This window comes from Callorhinus ursinus, unplaced genomic scaffold (genome assembly GCF_003265705.2).
Source record: "Callorhinus ursinus isolate GAN/ISIS: 27379988/994484 unplaced genomic scaffold, GSC_fseal_2.0 scaffold37, whole genome shotgun sequence".
NCBI lineage: Eukaryota > Metazoa > Chordata > Mammalia > Carnivora > Otariidae > Callorhinus > Callorhinus ursinus.
In genome coordinates this window covers 7,240,548-7,258,611 of record NW_027397099.1, presented here as the reverse complement: position 1 = coordinate 7,258,611, position 18,064 = coordinate 7,240,548, and the positions used below count along the sequence as shown (strand labels likewise).

General features: G+C 55.6%; 1 protein-coding gene across 2 annotated transcripts in view; it reads left to right on the top strand.

Moving 5' to 3' along the window:
- Nucleotides 1-4,110: 4,110 nt before the first annotated feature.
- CDH5 (cadherin 5) overlaps nucleotides 4,111-18,064 on the top strand; it is a 41,378-nt gene continuing 27,424 nt past the window's right edge. For both annotated transcript variants that reach the window (XM_073880179.1, XM_025888755.2), the window contains exons 1-2: nucleotides 4,111-4,264; nucleotides 15,862-16,080. In XM_073880179.1, coding sequence (XP_073736280.1) covers nucleotides 4,256-4,264; nucleotides 15,862-16,080 — 228 coding nt within the window. In that variant the 5' untranslated portion in view covers nucleotides 4,111-4,255. The remainder of the gene's footprint in view (nucleotides 4,265-15,861; nucleotides 16,081-18,064) is intronic.

Here is an 18,064-nt window from a genome sequence, read left to right as displayed (position 1 = left end):
TGGGTCCACCCTCACCCCCACCACAGCCAGGGAGCCTCCCCTAAATCCCTGGTGGGCAAAAGGGTTCTTCCTTTGCGTGTAACTACGCAGGCTGGCCCAAAAAGCCCTCTGTGTGCATAACTCATGGGCCATGTTGCCCTCTCCCCCCTGTGGGCAGGAGCCCAGCAGCAGCCTGGTGAGCCCAACATGCTCAACCATCCCCTCTGTCCCCAAGCAACCTCCACCCAGGGAAAGTCTGACCCTCAGGTACCCACACTCCTCAACAACTATGGTGTCTGGACCCATTATCTGGAGTAGAGAGGAAGGAAATGAGAAATACTTCAGCAATCAGAGCAAGCTGCTGACAGCATCCATGGAGTACAACCCAGGAGCTTCCTCACAGGAGAATCCTCACTGTATCCCCCGCCTACGTGTTCTGTGACACTATGTGCATGCTCACAGCATCCTGCGAGAGCTTTGCACACAGCCCCATGCCACTCAGTGCAGGGGTGAAGAGCCCTGTGCACCCATGCAATCCCTGTGGAAGCCACAGATCTGGCCTACAGTAGGCTGACTACGGTTGCTAGCAAGCCACAGTGTCAAGTCCATGTATATGGAGCACTCGCCCTGGGCCAGGAACTCACCACGGACAGACACACAAAGGGGACACGATCCTGATCCTGGGTGGAGGGAGGCCAGATGAGTACGTGAGGAAGGTGGTGGGCCATGAAGGGGGTCTCGTAGGATGCTTCAGGAGCCCAGGGAGAGAGCGGAGTGGCAGAGAGGGCAGAGGAGGGGGTGTTCTGGGTGGACAGGGCGATGACAGAGGTTCTGCAAGCAGGCCAGAGGGCAGAGAGAAGGCAACCCCAGAGGTGGGAAAGCATGAGCAAAGACCCGGAGGTGAGAGGCTGCCTGGCTTCCTTGCCCAGCACTTGGGCCTCCAGCACCGTGGGAAAGAAGGCACAGCACTCCTGTTGATGAGCCCCTACTGTGTGCCAGCCACAGGGGGGCAGGAGACCTTGGGGGGCGAGGACATGGCCACTGGAAACAGGCCTGGCTCGGAAGTGCCACTCCACCCCTGACAAGCTCTGATGTGGGAAAGCGCGTAACGTGCAGCCTCTGTTTCCCCGTCTCGGCACAGTGGGGATGATGACAGTCCTGTCCCCCAGGGTGCTCTGAGGACTGCAACAGGCGCTCCTGAGAGAGAGCTCCACCCACTGCCCATGCACACAGCCTGTGCTCCCCGGACGTGAGTGCCCGCGTGTCCTAGGCCTCAGGGAGCCACTGCCAGCCATCCTGCCTCCCTCCGCCTGGGCTGGGGCCCAGGAATCTGTATTTTCAACAAACCCTCCCCCACTGATCCATCTGGAGGCAGGAGGCCTGAAGGCCACACTTTAAGAAACACCTGCTCAATAAATGCCTCTTGCTGAGGTCGTGCAAGTGTGTCGTCTTCTTTGATCCTCTGGACAGCCCTGCAGAGTGTGGACGAGTAACCTATTTCACAGGTAAGGAAAGGCTCAGAGAGGTACACTGGCTGCTCCAGGTCACTCAGCAATGAGAGGCCAGGGTAGGATCTGAACCAGATCTGTAGCTCTCCAAGGAGAGCATCACAGGGCTGAGCCCCCAGGCAGCTGTGGTCCTGGCAGAGGCTAGGTAGGTATCCCAAGGCCCCCCTGCTACACTCCCCAGCCCACCCCACCACCCCCACGGTCGCTTCCTCCTCCACTGCTAATCAGGTCTCACAGACCATCCCGTTTCCTGCCGCCCCCCCACCCCCCGGCTACCTCCTTTGCTCCCGATGGCACTTCCTGGCCTTGTGCCCTCCCAGCACCTCCTCTGCCGGCAGAGGGGTTGGAGCAGGGGCTGGGTAGTGGCAGATATGGGGCATGAGATCCCCAGGGGCCCCAGGGGGCACTAGCCCTCCTTCTGTGGCCTGGACTACCTCTGCACAGAGACCACATCCCTGCCCCAGGGGCACATGCCTGGATGGCCATCCCCTTGCTTACAGATGACAGGAACTGCAGGCTTCAAGGCAGAGTCCACTTCCCCGTGGACTGGCAGTACAAAGGGAATCGGCAGATGGTGCCAAGACAGACCCTGTCCTCATCTGCCACCAGCGCCAAGTCCGAGACCCAGCAGGAAGTAAGGCCAGGCCCAGCCTGGCCCCGTGGGCACGTAGACCACACAGCAGGCAGTCGGCATAGGCTAAGGGGGTGCGGGGCCAGGAGAATCAGGCTGAGGGACCAGAGACGGAGCGCCGGCCTGTCCTGGCTCCTCTGGGGCCTCCCTCACCCTCCGGCAGGGGAAGGCAGAGTTAAGCCTGCTGGAGAAGAAAACAAGAAAACGCTGCGCCTTTGTTTGTTCATTCCGCCAAAAGTGATGGAATGTGCTGGATCCTGTGCAGAGGCCCGCCTCAGGACCGTCCTCCTTCCACAGGTCACTCTTCCCCCTCTAGCATCGTCTGGCCTCCCCATCTGCTGGAAGAGCCCTCAGCGCGCGCACACACACACACACACACACACACACACACACACACACACACACACCTTCCATTTCTTGCTCCTGTTCACTCTAAGTCTCGGGAAGGAGCTATGATCACACACATCTCCCCCTTTCATCCCCCTTCACTGGCCCCTCTAATCTGCCTTGTCTACTCTGTTCCATTTAACCTGCTCTGCCCACAATGGCCCATGACTGCCAGCTTCCAAATCCGGCCCCCCTCACCCAGGCTGACCCAGCTGATCCGGTCCTCACCCTCGCCTGCTGCCCACAGCCCTGCTCTCTCCCAGCTTTCCCCCTTACCGGCTGGGCTCTCCTAGAAGATCTACAAATCTAGGAGGCTGGGGTCTCCCTCCAGCTAAGTCCATCTACTTCCAGGATCTCAGGTAAATAAGCCATAAGTAAGTTCAAGGTTTCTGAACCTCACCTCTAACCCACCTGTATCCACCCCTCTCCATCTGCCAACTTGGCACCACCACCTGGAAGTCTAAAAGCCATCTCTAACTCAACGTGCCCAAAACAGAGACATCTCTACCTCCCCTTCCCAGAAAATATCCTTCCACTCCGTTCCCCATCTCCATACTCATTTCCGCAAACTGTCCAGAGCGCGTCTGGGCAAGAGGCTCCCTCTCTCAGGTCTCTGTTTGCCCAGTCCTATAAAGGAACAAGTTTGGGACTTCCCAACCACTCACCCATGGGAAAACAGAGGCAACCATTCAGAGGACAGATTCCCATTGCTCACCCTGGGAGATTCCAAATCAGCTGAGCTGGAGTAGGGCCCCGGTATCTGAAGGTTACAAAAACTCCTCCTATGACTCTTAAGGTTCACAGAATCTGAGCCCCTCCTGCCCCCAGGTGTTTGGTTCAGATGGACTGATCCCACCTTCAGCTTCATTTTGACTCTTGTTTATCTCAACAGCCATGTGAGGTTGAGGCTCTGATTATCCCCATCTACAGATGAGGAAATTCAGTATCAGGCGACATGACTGGCTCCACAGTCATATCAGAAGCAGAGCTAGGGCACTTGACTCCACTAGATATTCCCACACTCAAATGCCCCCCACAAACTCCAGCTGCTACCTTAGAGCTAGAACCCATGCCCGCCCCTACCAGGGAAAAGCCAATCTGGCCTTCCAGAACCAAGAGCTGCTGCCTGTTTCCTATCTCCCATCCAGCCTACCCCCAAAGCACCTGAAGCCTCCCCATCACCTGCAAAGTCTCCCCTCTCTCAGCATGTCATGGGTCACCTGGGAAGATCTGGCTCTAGGGCCAGGCTGACACAGGCTGGATCTCTGGCTCTGTACACCCCAGCTGGGTAAATAAGCACCTTAAACTTAGAGTCTCACTGCCCTGAGCTATAAAATGGGAGTGATGACACCTACCCTGAGGGTTACAAGGAGGATGAACTAAGGACCCTGGCAGGTGCCGGGCCCAGGACCCCAGAGCTGAGGCCTGGGGTCAGGGTGTGAGTTGAGCATCCCGGGCCAGATCTAAGCCTAGCCCTCTGTGGGGGTAGCCTGGCCAGGCCGAGGCAGCCGCCCACCACAGAGCCTGCCTATCTGCAGCCAGCCCAGCCCTCACAAAGGAACAATAACAGGAAGCCATCCCAGGGGGAAGTGGGCCAGGGCCAGCTGGAAAACCTGAAGGGGCGGCAGCCAGGCCTCCCTAGTCGGCCGGGTGTGGCTCTCCTCGAGAGGCTATCGACAGAGCTCCACAAACTCCACAGCAACTCAGCTCCAAACGGACAGTCTGACAGAACGAAGACACCTCTCAGCCCATGAGCACGGTGAGTGACAAATCTCTGCGCCCCACTCCACCCCATACCACGCTGCGAGGGTGCTCAGCTTCCCTGGGTGTAGAACGGTTGTTGTCGGGGTCCCAGGGAAGAGCCATTCCTTGGGGGCAGACCAGGTCTCCTCCTGGCTCAGAGCAGGGCCAGGAGAGTGCGCCTAGTGGTGGTGCCATGGGCACAAATGGGCATTCTCAGGATTGGGGGGGAAGGACTAGGCTCTCCCACATGGAGACTCTCCAACTCTGTGTGGCTTGAAGGCCCCTTGGCTTCCATCGGTGCCATGATCAGAGAGGGAAGGAGTCTGTCCGAGTTGCCAGCACAGCAGAGGTAGAGGACCGGCACCAGGCCAAGTCTCCCCTTGCGTGGTCCCAAGGCCTGACATCGTCCCTCCTGCCCAAGTTCTGTGCTGGTATTGGGAGAGGAGCCCTGGAAGGGGAGCTCTGAGCCCCAGGCCCTCTCTGTCAGCCAGTGCCATTTTTAGACTAGGCAAGCTGAGGCTTATCTCTGAGCACCTGAGGCCCTGCCTATGGAGCCTTCCCCACCCTGCCTTGGACACTGCGGGGGCCAGGTTTGAGCCATGGGAGCTAGAGTCAGATGCCCCAAGGTTGGGACCCCACAGCCCTCATATTTTAGGGAAGTCCCCCCAAAAGTGTTGAAGGCAGGCAGTTTAAGGTGAGATCCCCAGATCTCCCAATCCTTCCCATGTTGCTTTGGGAAAATTACTCAGCACCTCTAAACCTCCATGCTCTCATCTGAACAGTGGAGAGAGGGACTCGTTGTGCAAGTGGTTACAGGAACTGGAGGTGATAGGGTAAAAGGTTCCAGCTGACGGAGCTCATGATTCTACTACTGCCAATGAATCCATGAGTTTAGATGCATCCTTTCTCTGTTCCTCAGGGGAGGCAACTGACAGTGGGCGAAGTAAGAGCGGGAGTGGGGATGTGAACCAGGATCGGCACCCCAAAGCCCAGACTCTTGCCAGTGTCAAGGAGTTCCTCCATGTCTCAGCTTTCTCATCTGTGAGCCAGAGGAAAGCAGTCTTTTCATGAGTCAGTTAAAGGAGATGGTGTGCACACCCAGTACTGGCACCAGGAATGGCTCACGGGAGGGGGACCTTCAAGAAATCACAGCTCAATGTCGCCGCTACCCCAGAGCTGTGAATGTCATAAGGTTTTTGACCCCTGAGGTCAGTCAGTCCCCTGCAGGGGGGGGGCAGGGGGGTGCAAGGGAAAGGATGTGGACTCAGCTCTTCCTCTGGCAAGCACTCCAGGCCAAGCTTGTTCCCTACCCCGCGGACAATGCTGCTGTGTGAAGGGGACAGACAGGATCCCCCAAGAGATGAAGGGCACTCTGGGGGAGGCAGGAAGCCCGGGCAGCTCAGAGGACTTAGGGAGGCTGCCGTGGCCACAGGGATTTTGAGAGCAGGAAGTGCCAGGAGGGCTAGCGACACTGAAGGCCACAGTTGCCAGGACCAGGGGCTCTGGCCCCCCTTCAGGTGGTGGGGAGCAACGGAGACCAGCCCTTCTTTAGGCCCCAGTCTGGGGGGCAGCAGGTGATCTCCAAGGGGCCCAGGCGCTGCTAGGGCCCCAGGCAGCGCTGCCAATTCCTGCTTACCATTGTAAGGCAGTAGAGGAGGCATGCACTGGCCTCGCAGGGGTTAAGCTGCCCACCCTGCAGTTTCAACCTGACCAATTGTGCTGCAAACAAGAGCCGGACATGGGGGCAGGAAACCAGAGGGGCCACACGTATTTTCTGCCCAAGTTGGCTGACTCACAGCTCTGCTGCTGCCTCGGGGACACAAGGTGAACACAGAGGCCACTCGCTCTAGAAAAATCTTGGGCTTCTCACCTACGGGGATCCATCCCAGTTACTTCCGCACCTCTCCCCACCCCCTCAGCATCCCTGAAGCTACTAAAAGAATTCCCATTTGACAGAGGGGACCGCGGATGCCAGGTGCCGAGAGAGACCAAGCGGCCAGTCCCAGGTTACACAGTGAGCATGAGATGGAAGCAAAATAGGGAGTGAGGCCAGCCCTTTCAGACCCTACAGCCCCACCACACTCCATAGTGAAGCTCGGAGAGGGGAAAAGTCAGGGAGGGTTGAACCTGACAGATTAAGCCACAGAAGCGGGCACGAGGAGCCAAATGATCCTGGAAGGAATGTTCTAAGAGACAGGTCCTGCCCTGAGGAGCTTGGCTTCTGGCTAGAGATACTAAAAAGTCCATCCTAACCCAAGTCCAAGCAGATGCTGGGTGGAAAAATCCAGGAAGGTTTCCTGGAGGAGGAATACTGAGAGGTCTTAGGTCTGCTCTCTGACCTTCAGTCCTCTAATCTCTCTAGGGCAGGGGATGGACAAAATGGTCCCTAAACACATTCCAGGACCTCCAGTTTGTCTGTCTTGGGACCCAGTAACAGTCAGATCCGGGCAGGCACAGATACTGGGAAGAAGGGAAGCAGGGACCCCAGGGCCAGGCAGGCAGCGAATGAGATTTCCTTCTGGAGAGGAACAGAGGGGCATTAAGAGGTGGGCCCAGGGCAGAACCAGGAAATGAAGTCAGGTGTGAGTTGGCCAGCCCAGCCCACAGCCATCAGGCTGGAGTAGGTGAGTATGTAAGAGTCAAGACACCTGCATACCTACTAAGCACCAACTATATACCAGGTTTCACACCGATGATTTCATTTAATCCTCCTGACCAGCAAGGCAGCTACTGTTGCCTCCATTATAGATGAGGGAGCTGGGGTTCAGAGAGGCAAGGGATGGGCCTAAGGCCACACAGCTCTTGAGCAGCTGGGCCAGTACAAATAAGCAGGTATGTGGGGCTCATTCTGTTGCTCCCAATGACTGCCTCAGAGCCTCAGTCAAAGTCAGGAAGCCCAATGAAGACTGGAAAAGGCTCCCTGCTGGGGGTGAGGGTGTTCTCTCCCTGAAGCTTGGAGCTGCCCCCATTAGAAAACAGGGGGTAGACTGGATGATCCTAGAGCCCAGAAACCCAACACAAAATTACGTGAAATCACAAATTAGGCCTGGTGAATTACTATCTACTTGTAAGACTGTACTGAAGATTGAGGGACTGAGTTCAAGTTCAGTGGGAATAAATACTGTGATACTGTGACCAGTGAGGTCTACCAGGGGTATGGAAAGGGGTAAGTGACACCCTGTGAGCTCGGTCCAGCCAGGCCTACATAAAAGGTTCCTTGCACAGGGACAGGCACGTGTTTGTCAGAGGATAACCCTGTCGTCCTCAAAGAATCAAAAATCCTACTGGTGGTATGTCTGATATGATGGACCCTTCAAGATGCTACTTGGGGACAAGGAGGAGATTCTCTTGAGCTATACCAAGGATTGCACCTGCTCTGACCACCCAAGGTCTTATCTGTGAATATGCAAATTTGTGTTTTAAATCCTGCAAGTGAGGAGGGAAGCAGTGACAAGACCAGAACTGGAGACTGAGGCAGGCTGACAGGCAGCAGTGGGGACACTGACACCTCAAGGTCCAGGGCCTTAAGTTCATGCAGCGGGATGCTGGGACCAAGTGGAGACCTAGGTCCAGAACCCGCCTGGTCAGAGACACTCAGGCCAGGAGGCAGAGGCTGCACTAGGGGCAGGAGTCAATCAGAAGACCTCGTTAAGGAGGCAGGCCAGGGCTTGAAAAGAAGTAGAGCATTCACCCAGAGGACACAGCAAGAAAGGGCATTCCACACAGAGGCAACAGCCTGTGCAAAGAGCCTGCTGGAGAGAGGAAGAGCAATGTGCATTCCAGAAATGTCTAGCTCTCCTCATGGCTGGAAGGGGCAGGGAGAGAGGGGAGAGGAAAGCCAGCGGGATGGGCAGGGGCCATGCCATCCTGGGCCCTGAAACCAGGCTCAGGAGTCAGGCTTCATCCTGCTGGGGGTGGACAGCCAAGGCGGAGTGGTCAGCAGGGGAGCAGCATGGTCAGCATGAAGGGGCCTCAAGACAGGGAAGCTACTGGTAGAACCCTAAAGGAAGGAGATTAGGTCTGGGACCCACCGGAGCAGGTCCCTACCCTGAATTGAGCCACAAACCAAGAGAAAGCTCCAAGGGGCCAGTTAATAGCCGCCAATAGAAAGCTCCAAGGGGCCAGTTAATAGCCGCCAATAGAAAGCTCCAAGGGGCCAGTTAATAGCTGCCCAATCCTGCCCCCCAACACACCCCATGCCAAGGCTCCCAGGGCCTCACCCTTCATCCTTCCAGTGTCTCACAGCTGCCAAGGCCCAGCGGTAAATGCTAGGGATCAAGTGGACAATGTGAGAGTCTGGGGACCACTGGCTCCAATCTCTGTCCCAGACTGAGAGGCTCAAGGTGACGGGGTGGGAAAGCAGTGAGGAGAGCCACCCAGGGCCACACAGGGAGCGGGGGCTCCAGCACTTGCCCTTCCCGCAGGCACAGCTCCCACATGTTCTGGGCTTTTCCTCCCAAAGCCCAGCCCCAAATCCCTGACCCAGGGCCTCTGGGCTAGAGTCCAGAGCCCGTGGGAGGTTGGGCTGGGAGTGGTCGTCCTGTCCACCCTCTGAGGCTTTGCCTGGGGCTGGGTTCAGCTGCCAGATCTTGTCCCGGCTGGTGGGGGTGTACTGCATGGGAGCGGAGAGGGCAGATGAGTGGGGACAGGGGTGTGTACTATGTACGTATGTAGACACCGCTGATGGTGTTGTGTGTCCATGTGGTGTGAGGATGTCATGTGTGTATCCCTGACCTGCAAGCTTCTTCTACCCCACCCCAAAGGGCCCTCCAACCTGCCTGATAACAACTTCAGGCCCAGACTCAGCCCCTGGAAACCTCAGGCTTGAGCAGGGCTCCTGTCAGGTCAAGGAGCAGGGGTCTGCTGGTACTGGGCACAGGACCAGCCCACGGGCACCCACCAGGCCACTCCGTTGAGGGGCTCCCAGCTGGGTCCAGGCTTCCTAGGGTCTATTTACCTACAAAAGGAGCAGCTCCAGCTCTTCCCTTCCCCTCCCTTTGTCTCCCTCTGTGTTCCCTGAGTCTTCTTTAAACTCACAGAGCTGAGTAGACTTCACAGCACCTTCGAGACCAAACCCCAGTGACAGATGGGGGCAACAAACAGAAAGGGACCAAAGGGATGTTTGCCTGATATCCCACAGTAGGTCACAGAGAAGGAAGACTCGCTCCTGGACTGAGACCCTCAGACCAGTCTGGGATCTGCTGGCCCCCTCCTCCAGCTTCCTGCTCTCCTCCATCAGCACACCTCACAATTTAAAACTAGATACTGTTTATCAAACGGTTAGTATCCTAACATGGGGGTACAGCCTGTGTTTGTTCCCCACATGTAGCTCTGTGCCTGGCACACAGCAGGTGCTCAATAAATGTTTGCTGAGTGGCTATATAAGCCCAGGGCTCTAGAGAAGGCTTCCAAGAAGTGGGGACATGTGACTAAATCCAGGCAGAGGAGAGAGAATGCCAAGTGCAGAGGCCAGGAGGCTGTGACCAAGCCTGGTGGGTGTTAACGTCCTGCAGGCTGGGGCTGCTGCCAGAAGCCCACCAAGCACCCCGGGACCCAGACAGTAACTAGAGGGGAGTAGACAGAGGCACAGGCCCCCACACTTGGCTCCACCTTCAGAGCCACCCCTCAGTCCTCAGGCTCAGCCCAGCCATCTCCATCAGTGGTCCCACCCTCCATGGATGAAGAATTGGACCTGAGAGCTTTTGAAGGCCCCAACCTCCCATCCGGGCAGAGGTGAGCCCCGCTGTCCCCCAGATTCTCTGAGGCTCCTCTGCCCCTTCTCCTGGTTCCACGCCCACTCACCTTACACCACACACTCTGTCTTCTCCATCTGGGCCCTCCAGACCTTCCCAGACTGACTGAGGGCACAGAGAGCCCACCCTCATCCAGGAGAGCATTTGGAGCTGTCCCCAAAGGCCACTAACAAGGCTCCAGGGATGGAACCCCATCACAAATCCTGCACGACAGGGACATGGGCAGGCACCTGGCCTCTGCGTGGAGCTGCCAAGCAGGTCCCCGTGCCCCTCAAGGCTGTTGTCAGGCAAGATCCCGGGGCTGCTCAGCTGGGACTTTCTGAGCATAGAAATCACTTCCACACTCTTCAGACCCTCTGCTTGTCCGTCATACCTCAAATCCACCTGGCAGCATTCCGATGGCTCCCAAAACTTGGTGAAGGGTAAAGAGCTAAAGTAAGCCTGACCTCAGCTGCGGCTCTGACCACACCTCCAGAGGTGCAACCAAGGGCAATTCTGCTTCCAGCTGTGTGCTCTCCATCAGCAGCAGGAGGAGAAACAATTGTCTGACAGAACCCTTTCTCTTGGCCCCCATTTTGGAGGCCAAATTTCTAACACAAAAGGCAAAAGACCCAAATAAATGTGGCTTTTCAGATGGAAAAGTCCCTCAGGCCCCTCTGAGTTTGGGTGTGGAAGGAGCCCAGGATTCAGAAAAAGAGCTGGGGGAGGAGTTCTAGACCTCCCACTTCTGAGTTGTCTTTGTGCCTCAGTTTCTCCCTCGGGGACGAGGAGGCGGTAATTCCTACAGCCTGGGGATATGAAAACCAACTGAGGCAGCCTCTGTGAAAGCTAAGCATGGAGGGTAGCTGTTTATTACCATTACATGTGAGTATCTCCAAAGAGTCGGAGAGACAGCAACACAGCGGGGAGCAGCATTTGGGGTGAAAGGCAGCCTCAATTCAAATCCTGGCTCCATCTCTTGCCACCCTATGACCCAGGATGACTCACCCCACCCGTGTGAGCCTCACCCGCACAAGGGGATTACTGCCAACTACCTTGTAGTCTGCAAGGTTTAAATGAGATACCACACAGCACCGACGAGGTGCTCGGGGCTGTCAACCCCATTCCACCGCCCCAGGCAAGAAGGGGCTGGCTTGAGAGGGCACTCCAGGGTAAGCATGCAGGTGGACATGGGATTATATGATCCTCACCTCCAAAGGCCTGCCCCCTCACTCACTGCTCACTGACAAGGAGCTGAGCACACACAACTCTCCCCCTGCTGCACTGGTGACACATCAGTGACGTGGGGTGACCGTGGGAGCCAGGGCCAGTCCTGTGTGTCAAGGGATTTCTCTCCAGGGCCCACAGCAGGGCATCCACTGGACAGAGACTAGAATCCAAGGGGCTTTTCTGCACGTCCAGAGAGTACTGTATGTGTGGAGCCAGCCAAAACCCACCAAGGGGTTAATGTCCCCTGTGAGCCATGTGGCCAAAGCCTGTTACTGGTGGCCTCTGCTTTACTTAAGTCCAGCTTGGTTATTCATTTGGATGATGGCAGCTGTCGGCCCTGAGACCACTAGCCCATCCACGCAGGCCCCAGCCAAGAGAAAGCCATGCTCCTGTTTGCTGTATCAGACAGGGTCCCAGGGGAAAACAGAAGTTACCTGGGGCAGGGGCGTCAAACGCAGGGTCTCTATGAAGGAAGTACTACAGAGCTGTGAGCGTGGTTAAGGGAACAAACGGGCTGTTGAGGCATACAGAAACCAGCAACAGTGGGAAGCTGTGAGCACCCCAGGGCTGAAGGCACAAAGGGGAGGCGTATTTCCAGAACCCAGTATGGGACAGAACCGGGGGGTGCTGCCTAACAGGAGCTGTCAGCATGGACAGATGCAGCCACAGCAAGAGATGCAAACCAGAACAGAGAGCAACGGGGAGGAAATATCCTCCACTTCTGCCCTCCCATCCTCAGAGCTCCTACTGGTGCCCCTGGTAGCCAAACACTAGGAGTCAGGCCCAGGGTCAGATCCCCTGACACAGAGCAGAGCACAGGGACGGTACAGGAGGCGCAGACCTGGCAGGGTGGGGACCCGCAAATCCCCAGCCTGATGACTGGGTGTTAAGGAATAAAATGGTAAATCGACTACTCAGTGAAGCAGAACCAGTGTCAGAGAGGATTTGTCCATGTTTGGTTTCATTGTTAGTTACTGTTTTTCACAAATACTTTTGAATTCAGGCCTGAAAACAACACTGAGAGGTAGATGCTAGTGTTCCCATTGCACAGACGGTGAAACCGAGCCTCCGGGAGGTAAAGCGTCCTGTGCATAGTCATGCAGTGACGAAGCAGTGCAGCTGAGGTACAGGAAGACCACAGAGCCCACAACCATCACCCCACGCCACCTGAGCCCAAAGAGGAAAGATTTATGTGTGACTTGTGGCTGGCCTTGGGGAGTAGGGAAGACACAGATGGGGCATGATGTTCTCCAGGAAGGAGAGGGTGCTGTGATTTGAGCCTGTGGCGGGGCCTGGGCATCAACCCTGGGACCAGGCCCAAGCTTGTGCTGCAATGGGGGATGCCCTGGGAAAGGCCAGGATGAGAGGGCGAGCCCAGGGTTCCTTTTCATCTCTCACCCCACTATCCCCTGCCCCAGCAGGTCCTGGTCACTCCACCTCAGAAGCATACTCCAGGGCCCTCCCCTCCTAACCCTGATCTGGGTGACAGTGACCACCACTCCCGGGTCTCCCCTCTCCCGGCCTGTCTCCTCAGTGCAGCTGCAACCTCTGCAAATCAGACCACATCGCTCTCCCACCCTCTTAAGGAAGAGCTCTCTCCCCAAGCTGCCCTACAAGGCCCCATGCAACCTGATGGTACCCATTTCCAATGGCTGAGCCAACAAACTACCCCAAACACAGTGACTCAAAACAACACGATTTATTTCCTTTTCATCTTACAGTTCTGGAGGGCTGAGGTCTGACAGGGGTTTCAGTGGGCTAAAAATCAGGGCTGTGTTCCTCTGGAGATCTAGGGGAGAATCTATTTCCTAGCCTTTTCTGGCTTCAAGAGGCCACCCACATTCCTTGGCCCGTGGCCGCACATCACACCAATTTCTGTCTCCACTGTCACATCTCCTTTTACCTGATTCTGACCCTCCTGCCTTCATCTTTTAAGGACACTGTAATTACATTATGCATAACATGGTGCACATAATCGAGGACCACCTCCCTATATCAAGATCCTTAACTTCATCATATCTGCTCAAAGTTCTTTTGCCATAGAGAGTAACATATTCATAGGTTCCAGGGCTTCAGACATGGACATCTTTGGGGGGGGGGCTGTCACTCAGCCTGCCACACTGACCTGATCACCTCTTCCTGTCTCTCACCCCTCGTTGCTCATTTCTACCTGACCTGGGGGCTTTTGTTTCTTCAAGCACACCAACCAGTTTTCTACCTCAGGGCCTTTGCATGTGCTGATCCTTCTGCCTGGGATGCCCTTCCCCTGGTATTCCTAAGACTAACACTCAGATGCTGGCTGAAGTGTCATCTCTCTGAGAGGCCTCCCCTGACTCAGGGTCTTACTCAGCCACCCCCTCTCTCTGTTGCACCCCCCCAATGTATCACTAGCTGGTGTTTTCCATATTTGCTTATTATCCTGGTGTTCCCACTATAGCGTGCAGTCCCTGAGGACAGGCCCCATGTGCCTTGCTCACTGTTGTACCCCAGTACCCATTACAGAACCCACATATAGTAGGCACTCAATACCCATTTGGCTCAGTGCATGGGTTCTCACTCCATCCTGTCTAAAGGCCTGAGGACTCTCTCTCCTTGTTTCTCAGTTTCACTTCTGTTTGTTCTACTTTTTCATTTTTGAGTCACTTCTCACTTGAGAGGAAGAAAGAACCAAGACTCAAAGTTCCTTTGTAGGCAAAAAAGGAAATGACCCACAAGGCCTGGGCCCGGCAATGCTGGGGCAGGGGCATGCCGGCCACCTCCCCTGAGTCAGAACCAGCTTCCTGGCCAGCACGCCCAACCTTCCCAAGTCTTTGTTCACAGCCTTCCTCCCTCCTAGAATGGCTACCCTCTCCATGTCCTACCTCAATGGACACCAAGCCTCCACCAGTTCCACCACCTCACAAATGAGGAAACTGAGACCCAGAACCTCTCCCCAGGCACACAGCACGTGCGTTCTGGGGCATGCTCCAGTGCTCTGTCCCACCCAACCCTGGGAGCCTGCTTCCTCCTGGGCCAGCAGCAGGGACTACAGGGTAGGGGCCTCAGATGCTAAGATCAGCAGACCCAGAGGCCAGGCTAGCCCAGCACAGACATCCTGGGCCCTCACTGAGGACAGCATGGCGCCAGTGTCTCAGAGGAAATGTTACTAGAGTTTACAAACATCCTGTAATGTTCAGAATCCAGGCTTTCCCTTGGGCCAAGTTGGGGGACAACCTGGGTGGCGGCCTCCCATCCAGCATCCAGTGAGTGGTCCTTCCAAGCAGGAGCCCTGGTTCCCACTCCCACCAACCTGCCCTCTGCCCCTGAACTTACCCAGGAGCCACAGAACGGTGACACAGGGGCCCAGCATGAGTAGACTAATGGGGTGAGTGGTGGGAGAGCACAGTGGTAGCCAAAGTCACAGCCTTCACCCACCACAGGGCAGTGGGGAAAAATCTCCCTTCCCCCTAGATTCAGGATGAAGCCAGGCTCTGATTTCTGGGTGACCCACGATTCTGGTCCAAGCCAATTCCCTGTCCCAAGGGCTGCCTTTTAGGGTCTGCAAGCACACTGGGCCCTGCGCTTGATGCCTGCTTTCACATTCTAATGTCTCCATCTTGAAATTCTTAACACTTGAACAAAGGGTCCCACGCTTCCATTTTGCACTGGGCCCCACAACTTCATGAAGCCAGTCCTGTGAGCCCAGCCCCTCAATCCCCCACCTTCCCCCACTCCTGCTCTTGCAATAGTTTCTAAACTGATCACCAGCTGTGAGCTCTGGGCCTGGTGAGGGTCTGACCCTCTGGGCTAAGACACTGGGGTTTCCTAAGAGCTTTCTGAAGACAGCATCAAAGCCACACGGCCACAGGGGCTCTCGTGCCGGCGGGGGGCATGTTTGTTCAGAGGAGTCTTGAAGCCCCACCCCACAGCAGCTGCTAGGACAAGAGAGGGCAGGGGGGAAAACAAGAACTTCGAGGCCAGGCAGACTTGGTTCAAGTCTGGCTTCGGGGCTCACTGTCTAGGCGACCTGGGGAATGCTAACTAAACTCCTCTGTTTAGGCCTTATTGGTCTGTTCTTCGGCTTATTGGTCACGTGAGGGTTATAATTACATCCACTTTGAGAGTAACTAGGAAAATTAAATGAGATGACACACGTAAAGTGCTGGGAACAGTGTCAGGCTTGTAATAAGTACTTGGCTATCACTGTGCTCTCCCACCACTCACCCCATCAGTCTACTTGGTGTCCTCAGACACCAAGGCTCTATTCCCAGCCCCACCACCCGCTCCAGTGTGGACTTAACCTCTCGTGTGTAAAAGGAGGGTTACAGGGGTGCCCATGGCACTGGGCTTTGGGAGCTACCGTCAGCATCAGCATCACCCTCTCCTCCAGGAAACCTTCCCTCCAGCCCTCCTGGAGGTTCCACGGTCGCCTGTGCTCACTTCCACACCAGCACATGTGACACTTGAAGAGGAGGTGTTTCTGTGTCTGCCTCCCTCTCCCAGACCGGGAGCGATTTGGGGGCAGGAACGGCATCTGGTTCTGCTGGCATCAGCAGAGAGGAAAGAACAACAGAGTGAACACATGAGGGAACTTCCGGCGTCAGCAGGGAGTCTGCTCACGAGCCAGAGTAGTGACAGCTACGCCTTGGTGGGGTCTCCTCTCTCTCCCCAGATCGGTGCCTCTCAGAAGATGCAGGTGCTCATGCTGCTGCTCGCCTCAGCGGGCACCTGTCTGGGCCTGCTGGTGGCAACTGCGGCAGACACCAGCCCTGCCCGACCAGACCCCCCCAGCCTGCTGCCCACCCACCGGCGCCAGAAGAGAGACTGGATTTGGAACCAGATGCACATCGATGAAGAGAAAAACACCTCGCTGCCCCATTATGTGGGCAAGGTAAGGCTCAGGCCCTGGAGCAGGTGTGGCGGCAGCAGTGGGCAGGCACAGTGATGGTGGTGGTGGGACCACTGATGACACATTCTGTCCTGGCTGTCAGGGTGGGGCCGATGGCTGTGAAGGTAATGGTGGTAGAGCGGATAGAGCTGGTAGAAGTAGTCATGATGCTGAAGGGAAAGGCGGTGATAGGGACAGTAGAGGGAAGCTGACGCCATAGCAGCTGGGGGTGGGGCCGGCCGGGGAATGTCCGCTCGCAGCCCGCCCACAACCAGCTAGCTGACTGTGCCCATGGGCTCCTCGGGCTCCCTAGAATGGTTGGGAAATTTCAATGCCTCAGGATGGCCACTCAGAGAGAAAGTTGCTTGACCAGGGTCACACGGTGAGACCCGGATAGAGCCTGAGGAGAACCTAGACCTAGGAAAGCACAGGGTTCCCGACTTCCAACACAAATGTGAACTCTGTGTCATAGAGGAAAATGTCGTCAACCCACCTACATCTTTCCCAATGGGATAACTGTGCCATGAATCAGCCACTGATGAGAATGGCCAGCCCAAAGGAAAATCTGCGGGGTGAGTAAGGAAGAGCCAGCAGAAAGCGGAAGCCACCTCCATCATGCACAGCCCTGACACGGAAACCTTCAGAGGGCTTTCCTCTCCCAAGGGTCTTCAAGCAGCAGGAAGAGCATCAGGCCCGCCATCATCTGCTAAGAGCATTCACTTGGCACCTGGCATGGGGCCAGGGGACATAGAAGCCACATGCAGTCCCCACCCTGGGAAAGAACAAGGTGCTTGGGAGAGGCAAGGATGAGGCTCCAAGGATCGCCTCCTGGCTCCTAAAGACGTGATCTGAGGGAAGGAAATCTCTATTTATCAAGGCCACTGTCTGGAGCCTTTGTTTACAGACTGGTTGGACAATGGAAGTGAGCTTTGAGCAGCCTTCTGAATCCACAAATATGGGTCAGCATGGCTTTTGGCATTAAGATGTTATATCCAAATATAGTGGTAATTTTAAAAGGGGGGGGCTCCCAGAAACCCATAATCTCAGTCTGATTACGAGAAAAATATCAGATAAATTCCAGTAGAGAAGCATCCTACAAAATACCTGATCAGTACTCCTCAAAACTGTCAGTCATCAAAAATACTGAAAGTCTGAGAAAATGTCATAGTCATGAGGAGCCCAAAGAAAAGTCATGACTAGATGTAATGGGGTGTCCTAGATGGGCTCCTAGAGCAGAGAGAAGACATGAAGCAAAAACTGAGGGCATCTGTATGAACAATGGACCCCAGTTACTACAAATGTATCAGTACTGGCCCACTAATGATAACAAAGGTACCATACTAACATAATATCAACATAAAATGTTGATAATCATGGAAATTGGGAGCAGGATGCATGACAACTTTGTACTATCTTCTCAATTTTTCTATAAATCTAAAACTATCCTAAAAAATTAAATGTTGGAGGGAAGGAGCTTTTTAGTATATGTGCTGCCGAAGTGAGCACGAGGGAAGGAGCTTACACTCAAATGGAATCTTGGGCGGAATTCCAATAAAATAGGTCAAAGCTCAGTCAGTCGCCATCACTATCCCTACCCATGTGGGTCCTAACACACACTGCCCCCCAGAACCAAGTTTGGAACTACCAATCAACCCTAAGCAACTCACACAGAGTCCCAGACTGTCCCTTCTCCTTGAACCCCCACTGTTGCCCCCAAGCCACAGGTTGCAGAGCTGGGGCATTTGCTTCTTGCCTCCTGACCCACTGTTCGTCATATATCCTGGCCCCCGGGTCTTGGGACCCCCTCATGAACCCGCCTGGCCCCAGCACACCGAGGCCCTGCTCCACCCGAGGGGGAGGGTCCTCACTTCCGGTCCCCACTTCCTCACCTTGCAGAGTCTTCTCCAAGCTCTGTCATCTGGCTTCCCACCCCACCACCCCTCACCCCAGTGCTGCTCTCACCAAGGGCTCCAGGGTCTGCACTGCT